Raw genomic sequence first — 27,818 nt, 5'->3', positions numbered from 1 at the left:
TGTCCTAGGAGGGATTATCGCTTATATGGCAGAATAATAAGATTTGCTCTGTAATCTGTGATTTCACGCTAGAATCTCAGACTGTTACATCCCTCAATAGAAGCATTCACTATAGGTACCGTCCATAAGTGTGTATAGCCCCTTTCCTCTTTTCCATGGAGATACTAATGCTGCATTTGGGGCTAATGCACACAAACACATTTTCTTTCTATGTCCGTTCAGTTTTTTTTGCGGAACGTATGCGGAACTATTCATTTCAATAGGTCCGCAAAAAAACTGAAGTTACTGCATGTGTATTCCGTTTCCGTATGTCCGTTCTGCAAAAAATAGAATGTGTCCTATTATTGTCCGCATTACGGACAAGGATAGAACTGTTCTATTAGGGGCCAGCTGTTCCGATCCGCAAAATACAGAATTTACACGGACGTCATCCGTATTTTTGGCGGATCTGTGTTTTGCGAACCACAAAATACATACGGTTGTGAGCATGAGCCCTTACATTCAGCAACTGAGAACATACTTGGTGGGAAAGAACCGTACCTTCCCGACAATTGCCTGTTTGTTACGGAGGTGAAGATCTGTATGTACATGCAGCGATCACCTACACTGTTTCTGGGGAGTTTAGACAGCAAAATCTGCTGCCCTGAAATGATTATTTAGCCGTCTGCATAAGGCTCCATTCACACGTCCGCATCCATTCCGCAATTTTGCGGAACGGGTACGAACCCATTCATTCTCTATGGGGACGGAATGGATGCGGACAGCACACAGTGTGCTGTCTGCATCCGCAATTGCGGAGCGCGTCCCCGATCTTCGGGTCCACAGCTCCGCAAAAGATAGAACATGTCCTATTCTTGTCCGCAGCTTGCGGACAAGAATAGGCATTTCTATGGGGGTGCCGGGCTGGTGTGTTGCGGGTCCGCAACACATCACGGACGTGTGAATGGAGCCTTAACGATCGTTTAACCTGAAGAAGCGGCAGAACGCGCATTCATTGGGTGACACAATTATTTTTGCAGCAGCTAAATTATCTGACCTGCGGCACTTTTAGAAAGGACGATTATCGGGAATGAGTGTTAGTGAGAACGTTCATTCACAATAATCGTCCCGAGCATCGGGCAGCGTGAACCCCCTTAACAGAAATTATTACCTGTATTACATTTCTAATACTAATTCACATTTCTTTTGTCTGTAGGAAGCTTTGCAGAGGATCATTACTACACTTGCAAATAAAAATGATGAAATACAGAACTTTATTGACACATTAAGTCATGTCCTTAAAGGTGTGCAGGTGAGTGTCAAATCGCAGAACGGTAGTAATATCCTTAAAGGGGTTGTCTCACTTCAGCAAACAGCATTTATTACATAGAGAAAGTTAATACAAGGCACTTACTAATGTTTTGTGATTGTCCATATTGCCTGGCAGGATTCATTTTTCCATCACAATATACACTGCTCGTATCCATGGTTACGACCACCCTGCAATCCTGCAGTGGTCGTGCTTTCACACTATAGGAAAAAGCAGCAGTCTATGTGATCACCCACGGTCCCGGCCACCAGAGAGGCTGGCATTTTTTCCTATAGTGTGCACAACGGCCACCACTGATGGATTGCAGGGTGGTCGTAACCATGGATACGAGCAGTGTATAATGTGATGGAAAAATGAATCCAGCAAAGGAGGCAATCTGGACAATCACAATACATTAGTAAGTGCCTTGTATTAACTTTTTCTACATGATAAATGCTACTTGCTGAAGGGACACAACCCGTTTAAGTTCTGCAGGTCCATTCACTGTAAAAGAATGAGTGTTTTATGTGTTACCTTTTAATGGCTCACCGAATAGATAATAAAATAGCAAGCTTTCGAGCCTACTTGGCATGGTATAACACAAAATCTGAAGTCACATGTTCAGAAGGACATGGGCACAGTGCGGTAACAACTGTTGTAGTAGTAAATATTATTATTTTTATTTATTTATGTTATGCACTTATATAGCGCTACTATATTCCGCAGCGCTTTACAGACATTAGCATCCAACTGTCCCCAATGGGGCTCACAATCTACATTTCCTATCGGTATGTCTTTGGAGCAATTCATTGACAAAGAGGTGAAAGTTTTAGGTTACATTCACACTAGTGATGAGCGAATTTCATATTTTTAAATTCAAGTTCGGGTTGTGGTATAATCTGAATTGCGTTATGGATTCCGTTACCAGGGATCATAACGCAATTCCATGCCGGAATGCATAACGGAATGCCTTTAGAGGCATTCCGTCATAATGGAAGTCTATGGGCTTAATAACGGATCCGTCCAGTTTCCGTTATGCAGGAGTTCTCACCTGCATAGGGATCCGTTTTGCAGCCCATAGACTTCTATTATGACGGAATAAATAACGGAATGCCTCTAAAGGCATTCCGTCATGGAATTGCGTTATGGTCCGTGGTAGCGGAATTCATAACGCAATTCAGATTATACTATAACCTGAACTCGAATTTCAAAATATGAAATTCGCTCATCCCTAATTCACACGACAATGAAAAACTGTTCTGCTTTCAGTTCATGGTTCTATACACATGGAAGTTTTTTTAAAGGGGCCATGAATAACGGCCATCAAAAACAGGACAGTGGAAAGAGGACTTTTTTTTATAAACTTTTTTTCAGTGAAAATAGAGCCGTGAAAAACTGACAGTAAGGCCTCATGCACACAAACGTATTTTTATTCCGTGTCTGTTCCGTAGTTCCTTTTTTTTTTTTTTTTTTGCGGACCGTATACGGAACTATTCATTTCAAAGGGTCCGCAAAAAAAACCTGAAGGTACTCTGTGTGCATTGCGTTTCCATATTTCCTTTCCTCCTATTGTCTGCATTACGGACAAGGATAGTACTGTTCTATTAGGGGCCAGCTGTTCCGTTCAGGAAAATACGGAATGCACGCAGATGTCATCCGTATTTTTTGCGGACCGCAAATTGCATACGGTCGTGTGCATGAGGCCTTTAACTGTTTTTAACTGCTATTTGTGAATGTACCCATATTATCCTCGGACTTCAGTACCCTGAAGTCCATTTCTGGTGATTTGCATGTCGTAAGTTCTAGTAGATACAGCATTGCCAGATGCCACTAATTTTCAACTGTAATTTCCTCTAAATGCCCGGTCAGCTTTCCTTTTAGACATCCTACATTCATTTCTACTTGTCGTATTTGAAGTCAATAGGAACATTGCATCTGGTGTCCTATTTGGCTAATAGGCGTCAGACAGCTATTTATATGGTGATGACTAATGGGTTGACAAAGGCCATTGCACAAGCCATCGTCTGGCACTGTTAACCAGATCAGAGAGCCGGGTGCCTTCTGCTATTGTAATTGACTTCTTGAGCAATTCCCAAAGGAATGTTTATGTAGAATGGGCATCTGTGAAATATAACAGGGGGAAAATGGTTGCCTGGTGCTTAAATTAAAGGGGTTCTGCAGTTTGTTTTAACTGATGATCTAGCCTCTGGATAGATCATCAGCATCTGACCGGTGAACAGAGCTTAGCCGCGCCCAGGCCAGTTGATACCAGTCGTGACACCACTGGGCCTGCGGTAAACAGTGAAAAGGCCACGGCACTGCTGGAGCGCCGCTGCCTTCTCAAACAGCTGATCGGCGGGGGTCCCGGGTGTTGGACCCCCGCCGATCAGATGCTGATGATCTATCCAGAGGATAGATCATCAGTTAAAACAAACTGTAGAACCCCTTTAATGCCCTCCAGCAAATCAGAAGGTTTAGTTAAAATTGGGAAGAAGAACAAACTCGCCAGTGCTAGTATACATTGAGCCTGTGCATGTGCATCGTATTTTATTAATCTTAAAGGACTTAATTAAATGAATCTATAAAAAAGTGCTTGGTGATAGGCTATTTTCAGACTAGCGTTTTTGCTGGATCCGGCAGGGTTTAGTAAAAAGCGCTTCAGTTACTGACAATACAACCATCTGCACCCGTTATGAACGGATCCGGTTGTATTATCTTTAACATACCTAAGACGGATCCGTCATGAACTCCATTGAAAGTCAATGTATGACATATCCGTTTTCTATTGTGTCAGAGAAAACGGATCCGTCCCCATTGACTTGCATTGTGGTTCATGGCGGATTCTTCTTGCTCCGCATCCCAGGACGGAAAGCAAACTGTAGCATGCTGCAGTATGCTCTCCGGTATGAGAACAGAACAGAATGCATTTTGGAGCATTCCCTTCTGTTCAGTCACGTTTTGTCCCCACTGACAATAAATGGGGACAAAACGGAAGCCTTTTTATTCCCGGTATTGAAACCCTATGACGGATCTCAATACTGGAAAATATTAACGCTAGTGTGAAAGTAGCCATATCTGTGTTGGTTTTGTTTTTAAGGCGAACTCTACCAAAGTTCTGTCAGACTTAGATGAAGAGTTTGATAGCCTTTACTCAGTGCTGGATGAGATGAAGGAGAGCATGACTAACAATATAAAGCAAGAACAGGCCCACAAAACCCAGGAGTTACAGGTGAGAGTCTGCTTTATGTGACCTTTATGTCCTCTGTGAATCACACATATATACATACATGAGAAGAAAGTTGATGTAGTCACCGTTAAGCCCTGATTACACATAGACATAATTGTTGTAATTTGTTAGTTTCTGATGACTACCCATTATTGTCCAGCCTTTATTGCACAAAAATCACTTTGGAGCTAGTGATAAATGTAAATTATGCTTGCCCAACAACACATAGCAGGAGATTTATCATCTCCCTTGCACCAGAAAAGTGGCTTTAAGAATTCACAAAGTGTGTGTTTGCGACTTTTTGAAAAACAAAAAAACAAATCACAAGTGCCCCTTATTTATGTTGCCCTCGCCACTTTTCCAACAGCGGGCAAGAAGGTAGCGTTCCCCCCCCCCCCTCCCCTGGCCACGCCCCTACCCACCCCTAGGACTGCCCCCTAAAACCGCTCCTTTAGAGAACAGGGATGCAAGTAAAATTTTGGGGGGGCTATAAAAGTCCAGCCTAGCAAAGAAACCCCCCAGATGGGGATAGCACTGTTAATGGGGGATCTGGGGATGGCACTGTTATGGGGTGGAGGATCTGTGGATGGCACTGTTATGGGGGATCTGTGGATGGCATCCACAGATCCCCCATCCTATAACAGTGCCATCCACAGACCCCCCCCATCCTATGACAGTGCCATCCACAGACCCCCCCTTAACAGTGCCATCCACAGACCCCCCCACCCCATAACAGTGCCATCCACAGACCCCCCCCCTTAACAGTGTCATCCACAGACCCCCCCATTGCCGCTCCAGTACAGTTATAAAATGTGTAATTCAATTAATAATGATTCATGCTGCCCCCCGGCCGGGCAGAAGAGCGGCAGCGTGACTGACTGACGTCACGTGCCTGCGCCGCCTGCTTCATTCATAAAGTAGGCCGGGCAGGCACGTGACGTCAGTCAGTCACGCTGCCGCTCGTCTGCCCGGCCGGCCTGCATTACGATATAACAGTAGCCCTGTGAGTAGGATATATTGAATGTTATACTACAGAGGGGGCAGCATGAATCATTATTAGGCTACTTTCACACTTGCGTTCAGAGCGGATCCGTCTGGGGTCTGCCCAGACGGATCCGCTCATATAATGCAGACGATGGGATCCGTTCAGAACGTATCCGTCTGCATTATATTTTAGAAAAAATTCTAAGTGTGAAAGTAGCTCAGACGGATCCGTCCAGACTTTACATTGAAAGTCAATAGGGGACGGATCCGTTTGAAATTGAGCCATATTGTGTCAACTTCAAACGGATCCGTCCCCATTGACTTACATTGTAAGTCTGGACGGATCCGTTTGCCTCCGCACGGCCAGGCGGACACCCGAACGCTGCAAGCAGCGTTCGGGGGGTCCGCCTGCTGAGCGGAGCGGAGGATAAACGCTGCCAGACTGGTGCATTCTGAACGGATCCGCATCCACTCAGAATGCGTTAGGGCTGGACGGATGCGTTCGGGGCCGCTTGTGAGAGCCTTCAAACGGAACTCACAAGCGGAGCCCCGAACGCTAATGTGAAAGTAGCCTTAATTGAATTACACATTTTATAACTACTGGAGCAGCGGGGCCGGAGCACAGTGAACGCACCGGCCCCCAGCTCCTCCTCCCAGTGCCTCCCCGCTGATACATCGCAGCCTGCGATGCTGGAGCATGGCAGGCTGCGATGTCAAAAGGTGGCTGAACGCCGTTCTGGTGCGTTCCGCCAGAAAAAAAGCCCTGCCAACAGCAGAGCCAAATTTACTTTCATTTATGCCAGTTTTCTGCTGCAAATTAAGCCAGAAATGTATGGCAGCTCTGAGCTGTCATAGATTTCTGTTCAGGCGCACGGACTGCCAGAGGATGTGCCCAATTTATGATGAGGCGTGAAGGTGATATCAAGATCAGTGCAGAAAGCACCTGTCTTGATAAATCTCCCCCATGATGCTGCTGCCATCAAACCTAGGTTCCAAAATGTCAGCACATGGATAATAAAATTTGAGGATCCTGAGAGTGAACCCAACCAAGGCAAGGGCAACATCTGCAAGGAGTTTGGATGTTCTCTAAATGTTTCTGTGGGTTCCTGGTTTTCTCAGACTATCCAAAAACATGATAGGTAAATTGTCTTTCTAAGTGATGGATCTAGTTTTAGTGTGAGATGATGGCTCGAAATCAGAATTGTTCTATTTTATTTTGGACAAGACAGGGCTGAAGATCTGAGCATTTTGAGTAAATAACATACCAGACTTTAAGTGTTAGTGTTTTTGTTTCTCAATGATATAATGTACCTCAAATCTCACACTTATATTGCCTCTTCTATCTCCATACTCTTCTAGAATCAGCTGTCCCAATGTACAAATGCCCTGGAAAGCTCTGAGGAGCTATTAGAATTTGCTTCACGGTCTATGGACATAAAGGAGCCTGAGGAATTTACCAAGGTAATGAAATGTGTGACTTTGAAAAGAAACCTAAAAGACATATTTCTTCACACAGTCTTTACATTTAGTCTTAGGTGATGCTACTCATAGGAGCATGAACAACCTATGCTTGAGTGTATTCAGGGGCACAACAAGACAGCCAGGCAACTGTCACTGGTCTTTCACTACAATCAATATAACTGTGGCACTACTCTGTGCTTAATCTAAGAACCCAACCACACTGTACGTAATAAAAAAAAATCCCTGCTCGCTTTGATATTTAGACATTTCCATATGTTAGTTAATGCTTTTTAACTTATCGGTCACAACACAACCCCATTTATGTTCATTAGTCGCAATACAGACCGCCCGACCAAAGATTACAGTGGAGTGCAACGTGTGTTGCGGCCAAAGTCGTTGTGTAGCCCTAAGCCTAAAGAAAGTCATGCCAGTTTAGTAACTGCCAAGTCATTTTACCACTCTAAACCACTGCCATGCCAAGAGAGGACCTGACAGTCTTATCAGACTTGCTTATCAAAAGTGCTAAAATCAGTTCTTAAAATGCTGTATGTTCACGACTTGTGAAAAGTCAAGTGGGTGGTTACACTATATGGCAGGTGTCCAACACTGCCACTCTTGTTTGACATCCACAAATTCACCATAGATAATCAGCACCGGGCTTCTCCAAATCTCCGGAATTGCCTTATACTCCTCCAGCATGTTCAGAGGAGCAAGGTGTACTGTGAAAAGCTGTATCACAGTAAACATCGATGCACTGCGCATGTGTGGCTTGGGCGATGACTGGAGGGGCTGGGTGGACACCAGACATCATACAGTGTGAACGCCCATCGACTCTTTCTCATTATTGTAGAGCAGGTAGAATTTTAAAAACGTATAATGCTATTAATGATATTTTGAAAGACTGACATGGTAATGTTTCAGGGTGATAAAATAACATTATGGCTTCTCTTGATGATGGTATCTGAATGATGCCTTTTCAAAGCAAAACTAATTGCACCCACAAAATGACCTTTTCAAATACTAGATTCAGAAACAAATAGGAATTTTACTGCTAAACATTTTGGAAACAAGGCACTTCATATTCCAAAGGAGCTATCCCTGCTGGAAGTTGTATCATGTCACCCCTGTTGGCTCTGCTGAATGGCTGAGAAAACGTGCAGAGGATGGAGGCACCTGGAGGCTCCTCCTGGTTCCTCACTCTCCTTTTTCACTGATAGGGAGAGGAAGGGACTGGCAGAGGAAACAGGAGGAGCAAGGGTGCACAGAGTGGCCTGGTGTTCATCCTCAGTGCACTTAACTGCTCATTTGAATATGTATTTACTGTATTTTTTCTCTAGAAAGGTATCATTAGATTCCACTGAGCTATCTCTACAACATTCGGGGAGATTTATGGAAAGTAGTGTAACGGACAACTGGCTTAGGGTGGGTTCACATCACAAGTTTATACTGTACATTTAGCTGGTATGTCAGGAAACCTCCAGATGTACACGCTAAACGTGTTCATAGGGCTTCATTAGAAAGATGGAGGAGAAAAGAGCATCCTTTTGCCCTCCGTCTAGCTGGTGGACGTAGTAGATTGCCCTTTTCCATCCTGCAGTGTCCTGTAAACAAAAGGATCATTTTAATGGAGGCTATAATAGCCTATGGGTGACGGATGCCTCTGTATGGCATCCGTCACTGGCCTCTGTTAAACAGACCCTTCAGAGTGATCCATTGACATCACTGCCCATACAGTACAGTGGTCAAAGGAACTCCTGAGGCAGGCTGATTGCAGAGGAGAAGACAACCCTGGGGTATGCCTATACAGTGGGACATGTTACAGCCTTCTGTCCTCCTGGCGTATACTTCTGACGGAAGGCTAAAAAATGTGATGTGAACCCAGCCTTAGATGTCCATAGCAACCAATCGGAGCCCACCTTTCATTTTTCAGAGCTCCTTTGCAAAATAAAAAGGTTGAATCTGATTGGTTTTAGTTTCCCTTTACACCAGTTTTGAAAAATATCCCATATTTTGGATTTCCTCGTGACAGACTCCCTTGAATCAGTTACTGGGAAGGGTATAATATTCATATTACCAGTAATCTCCACAGCAGTATTTTTGGTGACTATATAAATGTGCAGCGGGTGCCTCAATTTTCAATATATTACTCACCCTGCACAGCATCTTCTCTAGTGCGCTCCCAGGCAATACAGATAGAAAATATTTCATTTTAACGCCTTCTGGGGATGTTTGACAAGAGGAAAAGGTCTGCTAGCAAGGTCTTCTTAGACTCCTAAAAATGTGAAATTCATCTCTTCCACCTTGTATCTTAAAATATTACTTTATGACAAATGCGCAATACTATGGGGGGGAGGAATTTTTACAATATTTTTTTTTAGAAATGTTAACTTTAGATCACAGAAATGCAGGCAAGTTTCTGCCTAGTATTTGAAACATGGCTGGCTGTTAAATGTTCTACAGATGGACGGTAAAGCGCACAATGAATAGCTTAGCAGGCGGCATTGAGAAGCAGTGGAGCGTAGGGATGACATCACTAATCAAACACAAGAGACGTGCAAAGAATTGTTTACAATGCTTGTCACATTTCTTCCCAGTCATAGGAAACTGGTAAATATAAAGAAGAACACCTTGTCATAGTGTCCCCATACATCATTTCACTCTGTCCTTCACCAGGATAGTCAGAAAGGAAAATGTCACCTTTTAAACAGCAATGAATAACAGTCCACAGCTAAAATGGACATAAAATGTCAGTAAATTTGGAATACTTTTCTTTGCTCTTATTGCATTTTGTTGCAAGCTTGCCTTCCTAAAGTAAAATTCAGAATTTTGCTGGGTTGTCTTGTTACCAGAAAGTAGTGCAGTGAGAGCACTCAGGTGACAGTGTACGTAAACTGCTTCCATGGTCAATAAGCAGAATTGGGAAAGTAGTTACTGTTATAAAGCGGATGTGGAACTGCTGTGCCACTTTAACAGATTTGGCTTGGGGGCTATTCCTAAGGGCGTTATGTAAGTGGTTCCCCTGGTTTTCACCCTTTAACCCTTATATGGGGATCTGGACTGTATTGCAGGGGAACCACCAGGCGGCTGCTGCTGCCTCTTGGAGTAGTTCTGGTGATGGCTTACCCACAGGGGTCATGAAACACCTGTGTGTAACACCAAGATATCAGGCAAACGTGTAGTCGGGGACAGGCCTAGGTCAGGGCAGGCAGAGTTTCTGCAATCTGATAAACAATACAAGGTCGGGGCAGTTAGATCTGGATCAGAACGGAGAGCAGTCAGAGGTTAGGTCAGGCAGTGAAGGTCAAATGCAGAACACAGGCAGAAGTCAGTACATAGGCAGACAAACATAGAACAACATACCTTTTGTAGGACACTAGCAGACTATAACCTGTTGCTCAGGTAACCTCCCACAGACCTTAAGGACCCATAGCCCACCATAGACTGGGGAAGATTAAAGTGGGCGCGCTGGCCTCGTAGGAGTAGAAGGGAGTGCACGGGCAAGCTGTATGAGCAGTGAGAAGCGCTGCCAGACTGCTCCAACGACCGGGCCCACTGGAAAAGAGGAGAAGAAGGCCGATGGGGCTGTCCGCAGCAGCATGGGAGTAAAGGGCTAGGTGAGCAGAGCAGCTCTCATGCCTGCCAGAGAGAGCAAAACGGCGGCAGGTACAGGCCGTCGATATAATAGTTATGATGGAATTTTATTGATCATCCTGAACGAAATGGCAGGGGGGCCCACTAATTTTTCCTGTCAACCACCTACTGTGCAGGGATAAGTCTATGGGTTAGATCACTGTGGGTCTTGGCAGTTACATCCCCAGCGATCTGAAGGCTTTTCCTAGCGACATGCCAGTTCTGTTTTTCCCAAGTTCAAAATATTAAAAAAACACTTTTTATGTCATGTTATCTTTCCTTTGATGCCTGATGATTAACTACTTCTAACAACTTGTTTAACATGGCTGTTTGTTGTCTTTCTGAAGAACTGGCTTGCATAATGACCACTTACCTGTGTGCAGCATGTGGGTGTGAGGGGTTATTTTGTTCTGCTTTAAAATCCTGCATGGAGTTTGCTGCCCTCCTTCACTTGCATGGATACACTAATTTTGCTTTCTCTCTCCTTGCACCAAGGCTGCCAGACAGATCAAGGATAGGTACTGTACCATTATCCTCTTTTTCTATTTTTTAACCATAAATGTCTTTGTTTGTATATTTCATATGTAGCCTTCATATGCTGTGACATTTTGTCTAATAGACTGTCCAACCACATAGCCCTTTGGCTCCACACAGAGATTTCTGTTGAAGTAAAGCTGATAAAACATGCTACGCAAATTACTATGGATTTCAGTAATGGGTTGTTTGGACTGTTGTGTTAGTAAGAGGGAAGCCAAAGGGTTTATTATTCCTTAGAGACGTTCATTCCGGAAATCGGTTGCTGCCTAAGATCACAGAGATCACCATTATGATCCTCCCTAATGTGTTTTTGACACATTAGAAAATTATTTTGACTCATGGCACAAGTTCTGATTTTAAGATTTCAATGAAAATGGAATATTCATATTAAAGTGATTGTGTCTGGTATTCCAGTGAATAGGACGAGTAGATGTAATTACACTGCACTGCCGCTAACAGCTAGACGGCACGCAGGTAAACTCAAGCGCTATGACCTCTTTAAAAAGCTGATCAGCAGCTGTGCTAGGAGTTGGACCCTCCCATCTGATATTGATGACTTATCGCAAGAATAGGTCATCAATATCATTACAATGCACAACCCCTTTAAAGGGGGGTCTCCGGGAATTAAGAAAATGAAAATACTTAAATATTACTTTAGTATAAATATATTCCTAAATACATTTCATTAGCTATAATGGTTCATTTTGTCTAGGGAGAAATTATTAAGAGAAATTAAATGGCCGTCCCATTAGTACACACAAAACCTGTCCTAATCACACAGTAGGACAAGTTACTTTACAACACTGAGGTAAAGAGCTGCCTCATCCTCCTCTCATACTTGTCAGGGATTATTATCCTGAATACAGATGATAGGATTCTCAGCTGAATCTTAGTAGGAATGGAGTACATGAGTAGATATGAAGTCTAGAGAGGATGGACTGGTAATTTGGGGCCATGGTAATGGAGACTGCATACAAGAGCTGCTGCTCATTTTCTACACCCAACTATCCTCTGGACTTCATGTCTCCTAATGAACTCCATTCCTACAGAGATTCATCCGAAGATCATAATAAACTGTATTCAGGATCATAATCCCTGACAAGTAAGAGAGGAAGATGGTGCAGCTCTTTACCTTGTCCTCCTATGTAATTAGGACAAGCTTTGTGTGGACTAGTAGGATGGTGGACATTTTATTTTACTAATGATTGCTCATTATGAGCCATTTTAACTAATGAAAGGTATTTGGGAATATATTTATAATGAAGTCATATTTAAGTATTTGAATTTTCTTAATTCCCAGAGAACCCCTTTAAGTATGGCATCTAATTAATAACCTTTATCGTCTGTTCTTCCTTCTGGTTCTAGTCCTGTTAGCAGAGACGACTTCACTTTCTCCCAGTTGCCATACTGACCTGCATCCTTGGGTCATCTTAGCATGCATGTTTTATTTAAAAGGCTTTTCTGAGACTTTAATACTGATGACCTATCCTCTGGATAGGTGGGTGTCTGGCACCCGGGAACCGTGCGCTCTTCTCTGTGCTCTCCAGGCACAGTGCCGTACATTGTATAGCTAAAAAAGGTTGTGGCGCTACTGTGAGCGCCCTTTGTCTTCTCAAACAGCTGACTGGCTGCGAAGTTTCGGACCCCCACCGATCAGATACTGATGACCATCAGTATAAGTCTCAAAAAAAAACTTTAAGTAGTGAGAGGGATACACTTTACTTCTAAAGGAACAAAGCACAGGGCATTTAAAAATCCAATAGGACGGACCTTCTTTCCCTGTAGTGGAGATGTTGCGGTGCTGTAGGACTTCCCCATGCCATTACAACATTGACGATAAGGTAAAGAATTTGGCAGAGACTGGTGACTGAAGTGTGGAACCTCATTCAGTGAAAGTGTTTTACTAGGAAAATGAAGTGCTGTTTTTGAAGATTTAAATATGTAAAATAAATCACAGTATGATGGATGTGTTAATTAAAAGAGGCCATAGACATAATAATAATCCAGAACCTTCCAACTTTAAAGGTAATTGCTAATTTATGTCGTGCCAAAATGTATATTTTTGGCCAAAGGGCATTTGCATCTTTGGTTACTGAAAATTTGGCCCATTAGAGGAGTCTGCCCATAGAGGAGTATGCAGCTTTTATTACCAGCCCTAAAAGGAATATCTGCCTCTTCTCTGATTACCCCATGGACTGCACACTTAGTAGGTAGTACCCTTTACTGCCTTCAGTGGGCAGTCAGTACCAGTCGCTTTACCAGGGCATATGTTTCAGTTACTGGTCTATAACAGTTGGCACTCTCACAATATGGTATTTTGGTACAGGTAACCTTACAGAATAGAAATAACAATGTCTTGTCCCTTCCTCCATATTCTTTAACCGTAGGGTCACAATGGCTGCAGCTTTCCGTCTCTCACTGAAACCAAAGCTCAGTGACAACATGACACATCTGATGGTGGATTTTTCCCAGGAACGGCAAATGCTCCAGTCCTTAAAATTCTTACCAGGTAATTGGATTTATAGCAGTGAATAGAATCTCTCAATGTTATTGCTTGGGACGATTCTGTGCCTGATTGTGTCCTAAAATGAGAGGAATACATTTTGCACACATTTACCAATGGATCTATATTTCCCTCTTGCATTACAATTCCCATTGAGTGGATTAGTCTGTCACTTATGAAAAACAGTTTTAAGGTGCCTTTACACGTGACATATTTTTTGGGCCAAACATTCTGCAACTGAAAATCAGTTCCATTAAATTGAATGGGGAAGCAAGAGCATGGATTGCTGCAAGCTCTGTTTAAGTGAATGGAACAGATTTTTAGTCGCAGAATTTTCTGCCACAAAATCTACCGTGTGTGAAGACACTTATTCCATTAAATGTTCAAAGGGCTGAGACTCTCCCTACACAGCTGAGAAGATGGATTTTATCATGAGGCTAATATTAAAGTCACTTTTGCTTAAAGGGAACCTGTCATCAATGTTATGCTGATCTCACTGAGGGCAGCATAAAATAGTGACAGAAAGGCCTCATGCACACGACCGTTGTGTGCATCCGTGGCCGTTGTGCCGTTTTCCGTTTTTTTTCGCGGACCCATTGACTTTCAATGGGTCCGTGGAAAAATCGGAAAATGCATTGTTTTGCAGCCGAGGCCGTGATCCGTGTATCCTGTCCGTCAAAAAAATATGACCTGTCCTATTTTTTTGACGGACAACGGTTCACGGACCCATTCAAGTCAATGGGTCCGTGAAAGAACACGGATGCACACAAGATTGGCATCCGTGTCCGTGATCCGTGGCCATAGGTTGCTTTCATACAGACGGATCCGAAGATCCGTCTGCATAAAAGCTTTTTCTGATCTAAGTTTTCACTTCGTGAAAACTCATTTCCGACAGTATATTCTAACACAGAAGCGTTCCCATGGTGATGGGGACGCTTCTAGTTAGAATACACTGCAAACTTTGTACAAGACTGCCCCCTGCTGCCTGGCAGCACCCGATCTCTTACAGGGGGATATGATAGCACAAATAACCCCTTAAGGGGCGGCCCCGAAAGGGGTTAATTGTACTATCATATTCCCCTGTAAGAGATCAGGGCTGCCAGGCAGCAGGGGGCAGACCCCCCCCCCCCTCCCCAGTTTGAATATCGTTGGTGGCACAGTGTGCGCCCACCATCGCCCCCCCCTCCCTCCCTCTATTGTAATAAATCGTTGGTGGCACAGTGTGCCCCCACCATCGCCCCCCCCTCCCTCCCTCTATTGTAATAAATCGTTGGTGGCACAGTGTGCCAACCACCATCGGCCCCCCCTCCCTCTATAGCAGTGTTTCCCAACCAGTGTGCCTCCAGGTGTTGCAAAACTACAACTCCCAGCATGCCTGGACAGCCTTTGGCTGTGCGGGCATGCTGGGAGTTGTAGTTTTGCAACAGCTGGAGGCACACTGGTTGGGAAACACTGCTCTATAGCAGTAACAACATTGGTGGCAGTGTGCGGCCTCCCATTTCCCCCCCCCCCCCCCCCCCCATCGTTGGTGGCAGCGGAGTTCCGATCGGAGTCCCAGTTTAATCGCTGGGGCTCCGATCGGTAACCATGGCAACCAGGAAGCTACTGCAGCCCTGGTTGCCATGGTTACTTAGCAATAGTACAACAGTATAAGATTCATACTTACCTGCTTGCTGCTGCGATGTCTGTGAACGGCCGGGAGCTCCTCCTACTGGTAAGTGACAGTTCTTTAGCAATGCGCCGCACAGACCTTTCACTTACCAGTAGGAGGAGCTCCCGGCCGTTCACAGACATCGCAGCAGCAAGCAGGTAAGTATGAATCTTCTACTGTTGTACTATTGCTAAGTAACCATGGCAACCAGGACTGCAGTAGCGTCCTGGTTGCCATGGTTACCGATCAGAGCCCCAGCGATTAAACTGGGACTCCGATCGGAACTCCGCTGCCACCAATGATGGGGGGGGGGGGAATGGGAGACCGCACACTGCCACCAATGTTGTTACTGCTATAGAGGGAGGGGGGGGGGGCGATGGTGGTTGGCACACTGTGCCACCAACGATTTAATACAATAGAGGGAGGGAGGGGCGATGGTGGGCGCACACTGTGCCACCAACGATTTCTAACATTAGAGGGAGGAAGGGGGGGCCCGATGGGGGGCGCACACTGTGCCACCAACGATATTCAAACTGGGGAGGGGGGGGGGGGGGTCTGCCCCCTGCTGCCTGGCAGCCCTGATCTCTTACAGGGGAATATGATAGTACAATTAACCCCTTTAGGTGCCGCACCTGAAGGGGTTAATTGTGCTATCATATCCCCCTGTAAGAGATCGGGTGCTGCCAGGCAGCAGGGGGCAGTCTTGTACAAAGTTTGTAGTGTATTCTAACCTGAAGCATCCCCATCACCATGGGAACGCCTCTGTGTTAGAATATACTGTCGGATCTGAGGTTCACGAAGTAGCTCATATCCGACAGTATATTCTAACATAGAGGCGTTCCCATGGTGATGGGGACGCTTCAAGTTAAAATATACCATCGGATTGGAGAAAACTCCAATCCAATGGTATAAAAGAACTCCAGACTTTACATTGAAAGTCAATGGGGACGGATCCGTTTGAAATGGCACCATATTGTGTCAACATCAAACGGATCCGTCCCCATTGACTTGCATTGTAATTCAGGACGGATCCGTTTGGCTCCGCACGGCCAGGCGAAACACCATGTTTAATATAAGAGGTTCCCTTTAATGTTAATAAATGACCGCTTGGTTGACTGTATACATTGTACAGTGCACCCATATAGTGCTGATTTCTACATGTCCTTCCCACCACTAATACACACCGAGGCAGCTGCTTGCTTCCTATAGATATTATTGTTCAAAGTGAATGTCTCTTGCCTGCTTAGGTGGTCTACCAGAATTAGACCATATTACCAGAAATGTGACAATATCCAGGTGAAGAATGCATACATTTGGTGTAACGCTTTCACTGGAATTCACTTTCCCAGCCATTTAATAAAACAGCCGGCTATCTGCTGTTAAATAATTCTGTTCTTTTCGGGTCTGATGATCTCATTGCTCATGTTCTTCATGGTGAAGTATGCTAATTGTGTAACAGTATAGCCTGCCCTCTATGGCTGTGTATACAGAGATAGCTGTCAGTCACTGACTGAAGACAAGGAGACAGTCCTATCAGTGACTGACAGCCTTCCCTCTATGACTGTGTATACAGAGATAGCTGTCAGTCACTGACTGAAGACAAGCAGACGGTCCTATCAGTGACTGACAGCCTGCCCTCTATGGCTGTGTATACAGAGATAGCTGTCAGTCACTGACTGAAGACAAGGAGACGGTCCTATCAGTGATTGACAGCCTGCCCTCTATGGCTGTGTATACAGAGATAGCTGTCAGTCACTGACTGAAGACAAGGAGACGGTCCTATCAGTGACTGACAGCCTGCCCTCTATGACTGTGTATACAGAGATAGCTGTCAGTCACTGACTGAAGACAAGCAGACGGTCCTATCAGTGACTGACAGCCTTCCCTCTATGACTGTGTATACAGAGATAGCTGTCAGTCACTGACTGAAGACAAGCAGACGGTCCTATCAGTGACTGACAGCCTTCCCCCTATTACTGTGTATACAGAGATAGCTGTCAGTCACTGACTGAAGACAAGGAGACGGTCCTATCAGTGACTGACAGCCTGCCCTCTATGACTGTGTATACAGAGATAGCTGTCAGTCACTGACTGAAGACAAGGATTCGGTCCTATCAGTGACTGACAGCCTTCCCTCTATGACTGTGTATACAGAGATAGCTGTCAGTCACTGACTGAAGACAAGGAGACGGTCCTATCAGTGACTGACAGCCTGCCCTCTATGACTGTGTATACAGAGATAGCTGTCAGTCACTGAATGAAGACAAGGAGACAGTCCTATCAGTGATGACAGCCTGCCCTCTATGGCTGTGTATACAGAGATAGCTGTCAGTCACTGACTGAAGTCCAGTAGACGGTCCTATCAGTGACTGACAGCCTGCCCTCTATGACTGAGTATACAGAGATAGCTGTCAGTCACTGACTGAAGACAAGGATTCGGTCCTATCAGTGACTGACAGCCTTCCCTCTATGACTGTGTATACAGAGATAGCTGTCAGTCACTGATAGGACCGTCTACTGGACTTCAAAGCCCAGAATAAGCAAGAATTTAAAATGAATGAAATACAAGTTTTACTGACTCTTTTCCTATAAAACTATATATCGATCTGCTCAGCTCCTCCTGCTCTATAACAATCTGCCTGAAGCTGAAACACCATGTTTAATATAAGAGGTTCCCTTTAATGTTAATAAATGACCGCTTGGTTGACTGTATACATTGTACAGTGCACCCATATAGTGCTGATTTCTACATGTCCTTCCCACCACTAATACACACCGAGGCAGCTGCTTGCTTCCTATAGATATTATTGTTCAAAGTGAATGTCTCTTGCCTGCTTAGGTGGTCTACCAGAATTAGACCATATTACCAGAAATGTGACAATATCCAGGTGAAGAATGCATACATTTGGTGTAACGCTTTCACTGGAATTCACTTTCCCAGCCATTTAATAAAACAGCCGGCTATCTGCTGTTAAATAATTCTGTTCTTTTCGGGTCTGATGATCTCATTGCTCATGTTCTTCATGGTGAAGTATGCTAATTGTGTAACAGTATACCGGCTCCGTCCTTCACTGTCCTTTTACGTCTGTCACTGCTTAAAGCATAAAGGCATCAGAAACCTTATTACCGCTCCTTCTTTCCAAAACTGTCTACATAAGGTTCTATGTTTTACAGCACATTAGTCATTTAGCAGATCCTCGTGGTTGTAAAACTCTTCTTCTTCTATATTATGAAATAGCAATCATCTGTGTGGTGTTTTAAATGAACTTCATGCCAGCCGGAGTATGCAGTGTCCACTGATGTCTAAGCTGGCCTTCTATTCAGCCTGGCACTATCCTGTGAATTACAGTAACTTGACCAGTATTGATCTCGGGGGTAATTATCTAAATAGCTTTTCATGAAATAAAAAAAAAAAAATAGGTTTCCTTATTTTTCTTTTCCAGTGCCCAAAGCGCCAGAGATCGATCCAGCAGATTGTCTAGTAGCTGATAATTGTGTGACGGTAGCATGGAGAATGCCTGAAGAAGACAACAAGATCGACCATTATGTTCTGGAATATAGGAAAACAAACTATGATGGCCTTCCAAGGGTTAAAGATGAGAGGTGTTGGGAGACGGTTGATAATATAAAGGGAACAGAGTACACGCTTTCTGGTAAGTTTAACTCATACCCCACTTTGGTACATATAGGAGCAGGTTTACATATTGCACCAGTAGAATGGTGTGCATGCATCACAATTAATAACTGTTTACATGCTCTTCTAATCATTTTACGCCTCCTCCAACAAGGGGCGTGGCTTTGCTGGGAAAGGGGCGTGGCCCAAATGCACCTCTGTGCGCCAGCATTTTGGTGGATTTTTGGAGTGAAACTATGGCAAGGTGGTGTAAACTTAGACTAGACAGTTTTTTTTTTGCCACATGGACAAATTTTAGGTGCACAGACAAAATTCTGCCGCATGGATAAATGTTTGGCACACGACCAGAATTCTAGCGTAAATCTGGCACAGGATTTATGATACTCCAAATTTACAAAGGTCCATGTGCCAAACTGTGATTCTTATTCTTAGACAGTGCAAAGTATGACACTATTAGTAAACCTACACCATTGAGTTAAATATTCTAAGAAAATTATTTTTGGGCATCAGATCAGCTATATAATGGAAGCCTTCACTGTATATACACATCTAGTAGTTGCCACCAGCACACCTGCACTCTGAAGCTGCGCTCCTCAATAATTATTATAAATTAGCTTTAGGAAAGTGGAGTATGGGGACCGGAAAACTGCCGTCGTTCATAATCCATAATATTGTAATAGTTGTTGGACATAGCTTTAAGAACGGCATGTGTATGAGCCTTGGTTGAAGGTTTTATAATGTTAAGATAACCTTTGTAAAGACATCAGATGACTTATCACAGCCGCGGCTCCCCTGACCCAAACTGACTGCTTCATAGTAATTTATAATACAGTCCATTCTTATCTGATTAGGGGCTATTGTACTGTACTGACATGATGAGGTTCCTACAGTCCAATAGACGCCTGATCAGATGGAGACTGACTATATCATAAAACACTGTAATAGTCAGCTGGGGTCATGGGAGCCGCGGTCAGTCCGGGAGATCCAGCCGACACACAGACTGCATTTTCCGGGCTGATCATAGTTGTGTGCATGAGCCCTTATAGAGAACCTTTCATCCTAATGTTATAGTCACTTAAGACAGATTTGTAATTGGACCGTCTCAGGTGGGGTTTGTAAAAGGCAGGTCTGCAGTGTTCAATATGAGACGGGTGCTGGCTGTCCTGGATTATGTTAATAGAAAGCCGCAACTGGGTGAGTCGCCTGCACTTCTCACAATAGATGCTGAAAAGGCTTTCGATAGTGTGAATTGGGGGTGGTTGGCGCAGGTATTAGATACAATGAACATCAAAGGGGCCTTTAGAACCTATATAACAACCTTATACACGGACCCTAAGGCACAAATAGTACTGCCAGGTTTCCTTTCTCAATCCTTCCCGTTATTAAAGGGGACAAGGCAGGGATGTCCCCTGTCACCATTGTTATTTAACATAGCGTTAGAGCCGTTAGCTAGATACTTGGAAAAATCAGAAGTTTTTGAGGGTATAAAAGTAGGCTCGAGAGAGGTAAAGATGTCACTTTTTGCCGATGATGTAATTCTATTCCTAGCAAGTCCCTCTAAAGATATTCACCAAGTATTTGAAGTAATTGAAGATTTTGGGAAGAACTCGGGTTTTAAAGCTAACATTGATAAGTGTGAACTATTGTATATTGGCAACGCCTCCTCAAAGAAATATCTAACAACGCAAAATTGTCCGGCAATGGTGGCAAAGAAGCATATTAAATATCTGGGTATCAAAATTGGGCCCTCACCTCACTCTTTATATAATCTTAATTATATACCGTTGATGAAACAGATTAAACAAGAACTAGAGAAATGGCAGTCATTACCCTTGACGTTACTAGGTAGGTGTCATCTGATAAAAATGGTTAGTGTCCCCAAATTATTCTATCCAATGCAAACATTACCCATCTTAATTAGGCATAGGGATATACAAGAATTAAACAAGGCATTTTCGAAATTTATATGGGCCAAAAAGAGAGCGAGGATAGCCCTACGGAAATTATATTTACCAGTAGAAAAGGGAGGAGTCCGGTTTCCGGATCTTAGAAAATATAATTTAGCCAGTCTCTTTAGACATTGTAGGGATTGGATGGCAAAAACATCCTATTATTCGAATGTTTCACTGGAAAGAGAACTAGCTCAGGGATGGGACTTGGGAGCACTTATGCACTCACACCTAGCTTCAAGACCAGTTGATATTAAAAGCTCAATGATATTGAGGGATACTATTATTGCTTGGAAAGAAGTGAGAAAACTGTACAGCTTATCCTTTAAATCCTCCAAATATATGTATCTATGGTCTCATCCAGAATTTGAAGCAGGAAACAATAATAAGTTATTTCAACAGTGGAAACAAAAGGGGATAACAACTCTACAGCATCTGTTGCATGATCAAGAGCAAAGGTACCTCACATTGCCGGAACTAAAGGAAAAATATAGTCTCCTTGGAGGTCAGGAGTTACAATTTTACCAAATGATGCACTTCTGTAAGTCCAGATTAAAACAAGTGGCATCGGAATGTAAAATAAATGGTTTTGATGCTTTACTCAAACAAATAGGCAATAAGTGGTCATTATCTGACATATATAAGCAACTTAGGGACAGTGAAAATGATAAAACGGCTGCAGCTATTGGTGGAGGGTGGGGTAAACTATTAGTAAATCAGGGATGGAGAGAAAGAATAATGATGGGGTGGATTAGGACAAGGAAAGCAGTAGTGTGTGAGAAATGGAGGGAAACCCAGCTGAAGCTAATGCATAGGGCAATATATGCTTTCAACATAAATAATTCAAGGAATAGTGAGACTTGGATAAATAGGTGTCCAAAATGCAGCCTCCAAAAGGCAGATCTGGACCATGGGATGTGGCTTTGCCCCAAGACACGACAGTATTGGGAATGGCTGTTGTCATGGATCAAAGACACCTGGCATATTGAGCTGCCATGTGAGCCAGAAGTTGTTTTATTTCATGTGTTTCCAGAAACAGTTCAAGTGCCTAAACTAATAGATGGGGTATTGCTGGTAGCATTAAAATGTTTATTGCAAAAATGGCTGGACCCACGAATTCCTACAAAGATGGAGTTCTATAGCTTAATGCGATATTTCATGTTAATGGATCAATTAGACGCAGAAACGAATAAAGACAAAAGCTCGACGTCCTTTTTAAACAAATGGTCAAAGTTTATTGCAAAGCATTTGTCAGTGGAGGAAACGCGAGAGCTCATGAATAACTTTAAGCACACTGAGTGGTATTTACAAAAAGACATTACCCTGGGTAAACTGAAAGTTCCCTAATTAGACAGAATGGAGTATACTACTTTTAAGTGGAGATAATATTGATAGGAGGTAGGAGGTGCATCCAGACGAGTTGAGGGTTGGGGGGAGGGAGGGAGGGAAGGGTATATGTATGTCTATGCATTTTTGTGACTATACAGCGGAATGTATTTCTCTAGGCATCATTTGTTATCTGAATCTAATGCTTCGCATCTTGTCATTGTTTGTGATGTATGTGAAAAGTATGCGCATATATGTGTATGGAGAAATTTTATTTTATATGTTCACTATATGTGAAAAGTAATAAAAAGTTTTTGACAAAGACAGATTTGTGGCAAAACTTCTGTGAGAGCTTTATGCACACAAATGTCTTTTCTGCTATTTTCGCCATCGCCATAGAAAATGAATGGATGGCGGCTGCCCATACGCCCTCCTTCACTTTCAGGGCTCCGTTCTCGATATAGGTGCGGGGCCCAGCGGCGGGACCCGCACCTATAAGACAATGGGGGCAGATCCTAGCAATATGCCCACATTGTTCATGATGAGACAACCCCTTTAAGCTTAGCCAGGCTGTATAGATCTGCACCAGATTTACCACCGTGCCCCAGCTGGATGATAAATTTGAGGCAGGGATAGACGCTTTTCTATGGCTCTATACCAGCTATTGGTTGGCTTGCTGTGAGGCACAATTGTGGCAGATTTTTGGCGCATAAGGGCACATCTGATGCCTGCCCCTTTCCTATGACTCTCTCTATCCCCTTACTGCAAAGCTGCGCCCCTTGTTGAGCATGTTGGAAAAATGTGTAGAAACCATAGATGTGCCAGTTTGTGCCACTTTTTGGACAGAGCCTAGCTCTAATAAATAGCAAATAAAAAAACCATGACAGTTACCCTTTAAAGTTTGCAGAAATAGCTGCTTGTTTTTTTTCTTGACATTCAGCTCTTCAGCAGAACAAACTTCTTTCTAAGGGTTCCTTACATATAATAGTAGTTGGGAAGCCTGTGTGTGGCATCATTTACTCTAGCCAGTTCTTCCATCATATTTATATTTATATTTTTCTCTGTGTACTAGTTCTGGTGCTGTATCCTCCCTGTGGGCGGGTAATATATGCTGTATAAAACAATTCCATTGTAAAATGTTTTATATGTTAAATAAAATGATTATAGTGAAGATTACAAAAAAGCAACCCCACATTTAGTTTTTTTGTATTCACCTACAGGTTTGAAGTTCGACTCCAAGTTTATGAACTTTAGAGTACGTGCTTGTAACAAGGCTGTAGCAGGGGAATACTCCGATCCCATCACACTGGAAACCAAAGGTATAGAAACATGCAGCCTGAATCGTTAAATGGCCTATTATCCATGAAACTAGCTTGCTAACCTCTGCTAAAGAGGCGCTCTCCCTATGTCCCTCTACATATAGAGGAAAGAAGGTTTGTACACAAACATAGAAGAGGATTCTTTACGGTAAGAGCAGTGAGACTATGGATCTCTGCCTGAGGAGGTGGTGATGGGGAGTTCACTAAAAGAGTTCAACTACCTCACAGTTTTTTTTTGCCTTCCTCTGGATCATCTTGCAGGATAACAGGCCGAACTGGATGGACAGATGTCTTTTTTCAGCCTTCTAAACTCTGTTACTATGTTATGTCCTTATTGATCATATAAAAACAACATAGCCCTTAATATTTGTTCCAGCCATGTGTTAGTTATCTTGGATTATCATCTGTCTGATTTCTGAAGGTGACAGCCTCTAGGGGCATGCACTCTAGTGCCCATAGATCTCACTGCACAATAGACCGTACATTTCATTCTCCTCTTGTCTTGCATGACTTTGTGAGTGTCTCCATGGTTTTAGCAGTTCTCTTCTTCTGGCATGCTCTCCTTCTTTGACTGGTAGTATCATGATGAACAGAATTAGTAGTTCTTTCAGACAGGGGGACATATGAAACTGTACTGTAGTGCAGAGAATTGTAGAAAGACACTGATTATCATGAAGCTAACTACTGTACAAATAATGAGGATCTTCTGCAGAGGGAATCCTTTGTATTGATATGGCACAAGTACATATGAATAGATCATCTTAGTGAAGCTTGTGCTCAAGTGCTTTGGGAGAGATTCATCAAATTGGTGCAAAGGGAAACTGGCTTAGTTACTCATAGCAACCAATCAGATTTCACCTTTCATTTTCCAAAGGATCTTTGAAAAATGAAAGGTGGAAGCTGAATGGCTGCTATGGCTAACTAAGCCAGTTTTCCATTACATCAGTTTTGATAACTCTATCCCTTTGTCACTACTTATTGTGTATTCACACTGTGTGTTTGGTGGTGTGTGTCCTGGGAAAGCCCATGATGTCTAGGTCAACTAAATCCATAGTCCCGCCAAGGATCCAGTGGAGTTCAAAAGAGTCCCCTTTTGGCCTCCATTAGGCTGGTATATGTAATTTTTTATTTGCTGTATAGAATAGCATAATCAACTATGTGGAGGCATCCGGTAAAAAGCATGCACTTCATGGGATGCAGGTATACCAGTATGTTGGGAAATACTGTCAACATATACCACCGATGTAGACTGCAAACTGAGTGTAAATGCAACCTAGAGGTTTCTGTGAAAATCTGGCACTGTGGGGGAGATTTATCAAAACTGGTGCAAAGGAAAGCTGGCTTAGTTGCCAATAGCAACCAATTAGTTTGTACTTTTATTTTCCGAAGGAGCTCCGAAAAATGAAAGTTGGAATCTGATTGGTTGCTGTGAGCAACTAAGCCAGTTTTCCTATGCACCAGTTTTGATACATTTCTCCCATTGTTCAAAGTAAATGGTCCCAGGCTTACTGCTTTGTAGAAATGAAATTCGTAACTAGTTTTCACGCTGATCTTTGTTTCCCCTTGCGTTATAAACTTCGCTAATCTAAGACAGCCTTGCGCCTGGCGGAAAAAACGACTCCAGCCCTCTCTTTTTCACCAACGCGTTTGCCTGTTTCCAGGCGTATATGTTAGTACATGTTAGGCTCGGTTCACATGTTTTTTTCCCATCCGTTTAACGTATAGAAAAAACGTATACGTTAAACAGGTGCCTCAGACTGATTCCAGTGGCATCCATTCACCGTTGTGGTGTTCTACGGTTTTGTATCCAACGTATATTTCAAATGGAGGCATAAAGCGCGATGTGAACTCGCCCTTAGTCCCAGTCCCGTCAAGGCCTCCAATGTCCCTGCCTCGCCCAACTGTTGAAAATGTTTCTACACTGGCTATATCACTTAATATTAAGTTGCAAAGCTGGTCAGAAATTGGACTTTTGACTATTTTTACACCAAAAGCTGGTGTAAAAATATTTGTAAATGACCCCCAAAGGGTGTGAGCGCTGTCCCCAGATTACAAACATCATTAGGGTGATATTATCACATGTATGTATGACATATGAGAAGATCCCACACATTGGAGTCACACATGTTCATGCCCGATTAATAGTTTAGAATAAAGGATATTTGAGGGGTTTGTACTTTATTTCCTTAGAAGCCCCTTTACTGGTGGCATTGATAAGATGAGTTTAGTTCCAGTTCTAGGAGTTTTTCTAGAGATTCTTTCTAGTAGAAACTAATTTACCCTGAGGGATTATGTCTAAACTACAGTAATCAGGCCAAGATAGAGAGGGCTGAAGACTTGTCATCGTGTTCTCCAGCTTTCACGCCAACGAGTCACTTCACATTAGTAGCAGCCAGGCAGACTACTGGTGAGCACTAGCAAGTGTTAGAGAAAAGACCAGAGTTGTGTCTCTGTCCATTTTTGGCTTTATCTCTACATTTCGGCATCTGTGAGAGTTGTTTAACTCTTTCTGTGATGGGGCATTCCAAAGGTATTTTTTAGTCACCCTTATTTGTCTACCAATATATTTTTTACCTCATTTAGGACACAAATTGAAATATTTTGCTAGCCATCGCACAAATTAAGAAAATAATAAAAAAAAAGACATGGAAATAACTACATCAATGCAAACCAGACCAGCTTTGGTCATTTCAGTTTCCGTGTGAGGGCAGCAGCTCATCAGCTCTTGTTAACCCTTTCTCAATCACAGCCCCATCGATTCCACTAATAAATAGCACTATAGTATGCAATACCTCTTCCCCCTATTCCATTTTCTAGTGAGCGATATTCTAAAGCTATATACGTCTATGAATTTTAACCCCTTCCCGACTGCCACCATACATGTATGGTGGAAGTTGGGTTTTGAAGATGGTGCCCACTCGCAAGAGCAGCAGGCGCCATAGCAACCGGGTTTCTGCCGTTTTAAACAGCAGACACCAGGGGCTAATGTCTGCAATCGGCGATTCGTAGTATAAATGCATGTCAGGCATTTGTTTCTGTAATATCCTGAAGAGCCCAATATAGAGTGAAGGTTATCCATCCATACATTGTGTTTCAGCACTGATCTTCGGCCTGGACAACACATCGTCCCATCTTAACTTAAAAGTCGAGGACTCCTATGTAGAATGGGATCCGATGGGTGGAAAAAGTCAAGAAAGTAAAGTGAAAGGAAAAGAGAACAAAGGCAGGTAAGCAGAAATGGATTTGGCTGGTTCACCACATACTTATCCTGTTCAATGGGAATGTGTCAATTTGCCAATCACTGTGTGCAGTACTGTATGTGGACATAGCCTGTGTAGGCTACATGATATGTCCGGAATATGACTTTCAAAGAATCTACAGCACAGTTTTGCACCTAGTGTAGTCTTATATCATGTGGATTTAAAAACGACTTCATCAGTGATTTGCATTTGGAGATGTCTATGCTAGTTTATAAACTGCTATAACAGTGTGCTGATGGCAAAGCCAAAGCTGAGCCCAGATATACTTACTAGGGTGCCTTCACAAGATTTTTACCTGTGGATTAGGATGTGTATTTCTCTGTGAATTTTAATGCAGATTTCGGTGCAGATTACATTCCCCATTAAAATAAATGGAGACATTCTGCTGCAGAAAAGCCATAACACATCATTATTTATGCAGCAGAATATTATTTCACAGAGGAACACAGGACGGGGATTGACACTTTTTAACCTTATGGGATAAAGTGGGAGGGTTTTTATGCTGCATACAGTTGCAAGAAAAAGTATGTGAACCCTTTGGAATGATATGGATTTCTGCACAAATTGGTCATAAAATGTGATCTGATCTTCATCTAAGTCACAACAATAGACAATCACAGTCTGCTTAAACTAATAACACACAAAGAATTAAATGTTACCATGTTTTTATTGAACACACCATGTAAACATTCACAGGGCAGGTGGAAAAAGTATGTGAACCCCTAGACTAATGACATCTCCAAGAGCTAATTGGAGTGAGGTGTCAGCCAACTGGAGTCCATTCAATGAGATGTGATTGGAGGTGTTGGTTACAGCTGCCCTGCTCTATAAAAAACACACACCAGTTCTGGGTTTGCTTTTCACAAGAAGCATTGCCTGATGTGAATGATGCCTCGCACAAAAGAGCTCTCAGAAGACCTACGATTAAGAATTGTTGACTTGCATAAAGCTGGAAAGGGTTATAAAGTATCTCCAAAAGCCTTGCTGTTCATCAGTCCACAGAAAGACAAATTGTCTATAAATGGAGAAAGTTCATAACTGCTGCTACTC

At 43.1% G+C, this 27,818-nt stretch overlaps 1 protein-coding gene across 2 annotated transcripts in view; it reads left to right on the top strand.

Annotated features, from left to right (window-relative positions):
* Positions 1-27,818, top strand: part of LOC122929471 (FSD1-like protein) — a 70,484-nt gene that overhangs the window by 19,489 nt on the left and 23,177 nt on the right. For both annotated transcript variants that reach the window (XM_044283062.1, XM_044283061.1), the window contains exons 2-9: positions 1,196-1,291; positions 4,386-4,517; positions 6,858-6,959; positions 11,085-11,107; positions 13,514-13,635; positions 18,724-18,933; positions 23,410-23,508; positions 26,606-26,735. In XM_044283062.1, coding sequence (XP_044138997.1) covers positions 1,196-1,291; positions 4,386-4,517; positions 6,858-6,959; positions 11,085-11,107; positions 13,514-13,635; positions 18,724-18,933; positions 23,410-23,508; positions 26,606-26,735 — 914 coding nt within the window. The remainder of the gene's footprint in view (positions 1-1,195; positions 1,292-4,385; positions 4,518-6,857; positions 6,960-11,084; positions 11,108-13,513; positions 13,636-18,723; positions 18,934-23,409; positions 23,509-26,605; positions 26,736-27,818) is intronic.

Source organism: Bufo gargarizans, chromosome 2, assembly GCF_014858855.1.
Source record: "Bufo gargarizans isolate SCDJY-AF-19 chromosome 2, ASM1485885v1, whole genome shotgun sequence".
In the NCBI taxonomy this organism is placed as follows: domain Eukaryota; kingdom Metazoa; phylum Chordata; class Amphibia; order Anura; family Bufonidae; genus Bufo; species Bufo gargarizans.
The sequence above is the reverse complement of the archived record's forward strand: the minus strand, read 5'-3'. Positions and strand labels throughout refer to the sequence as shown.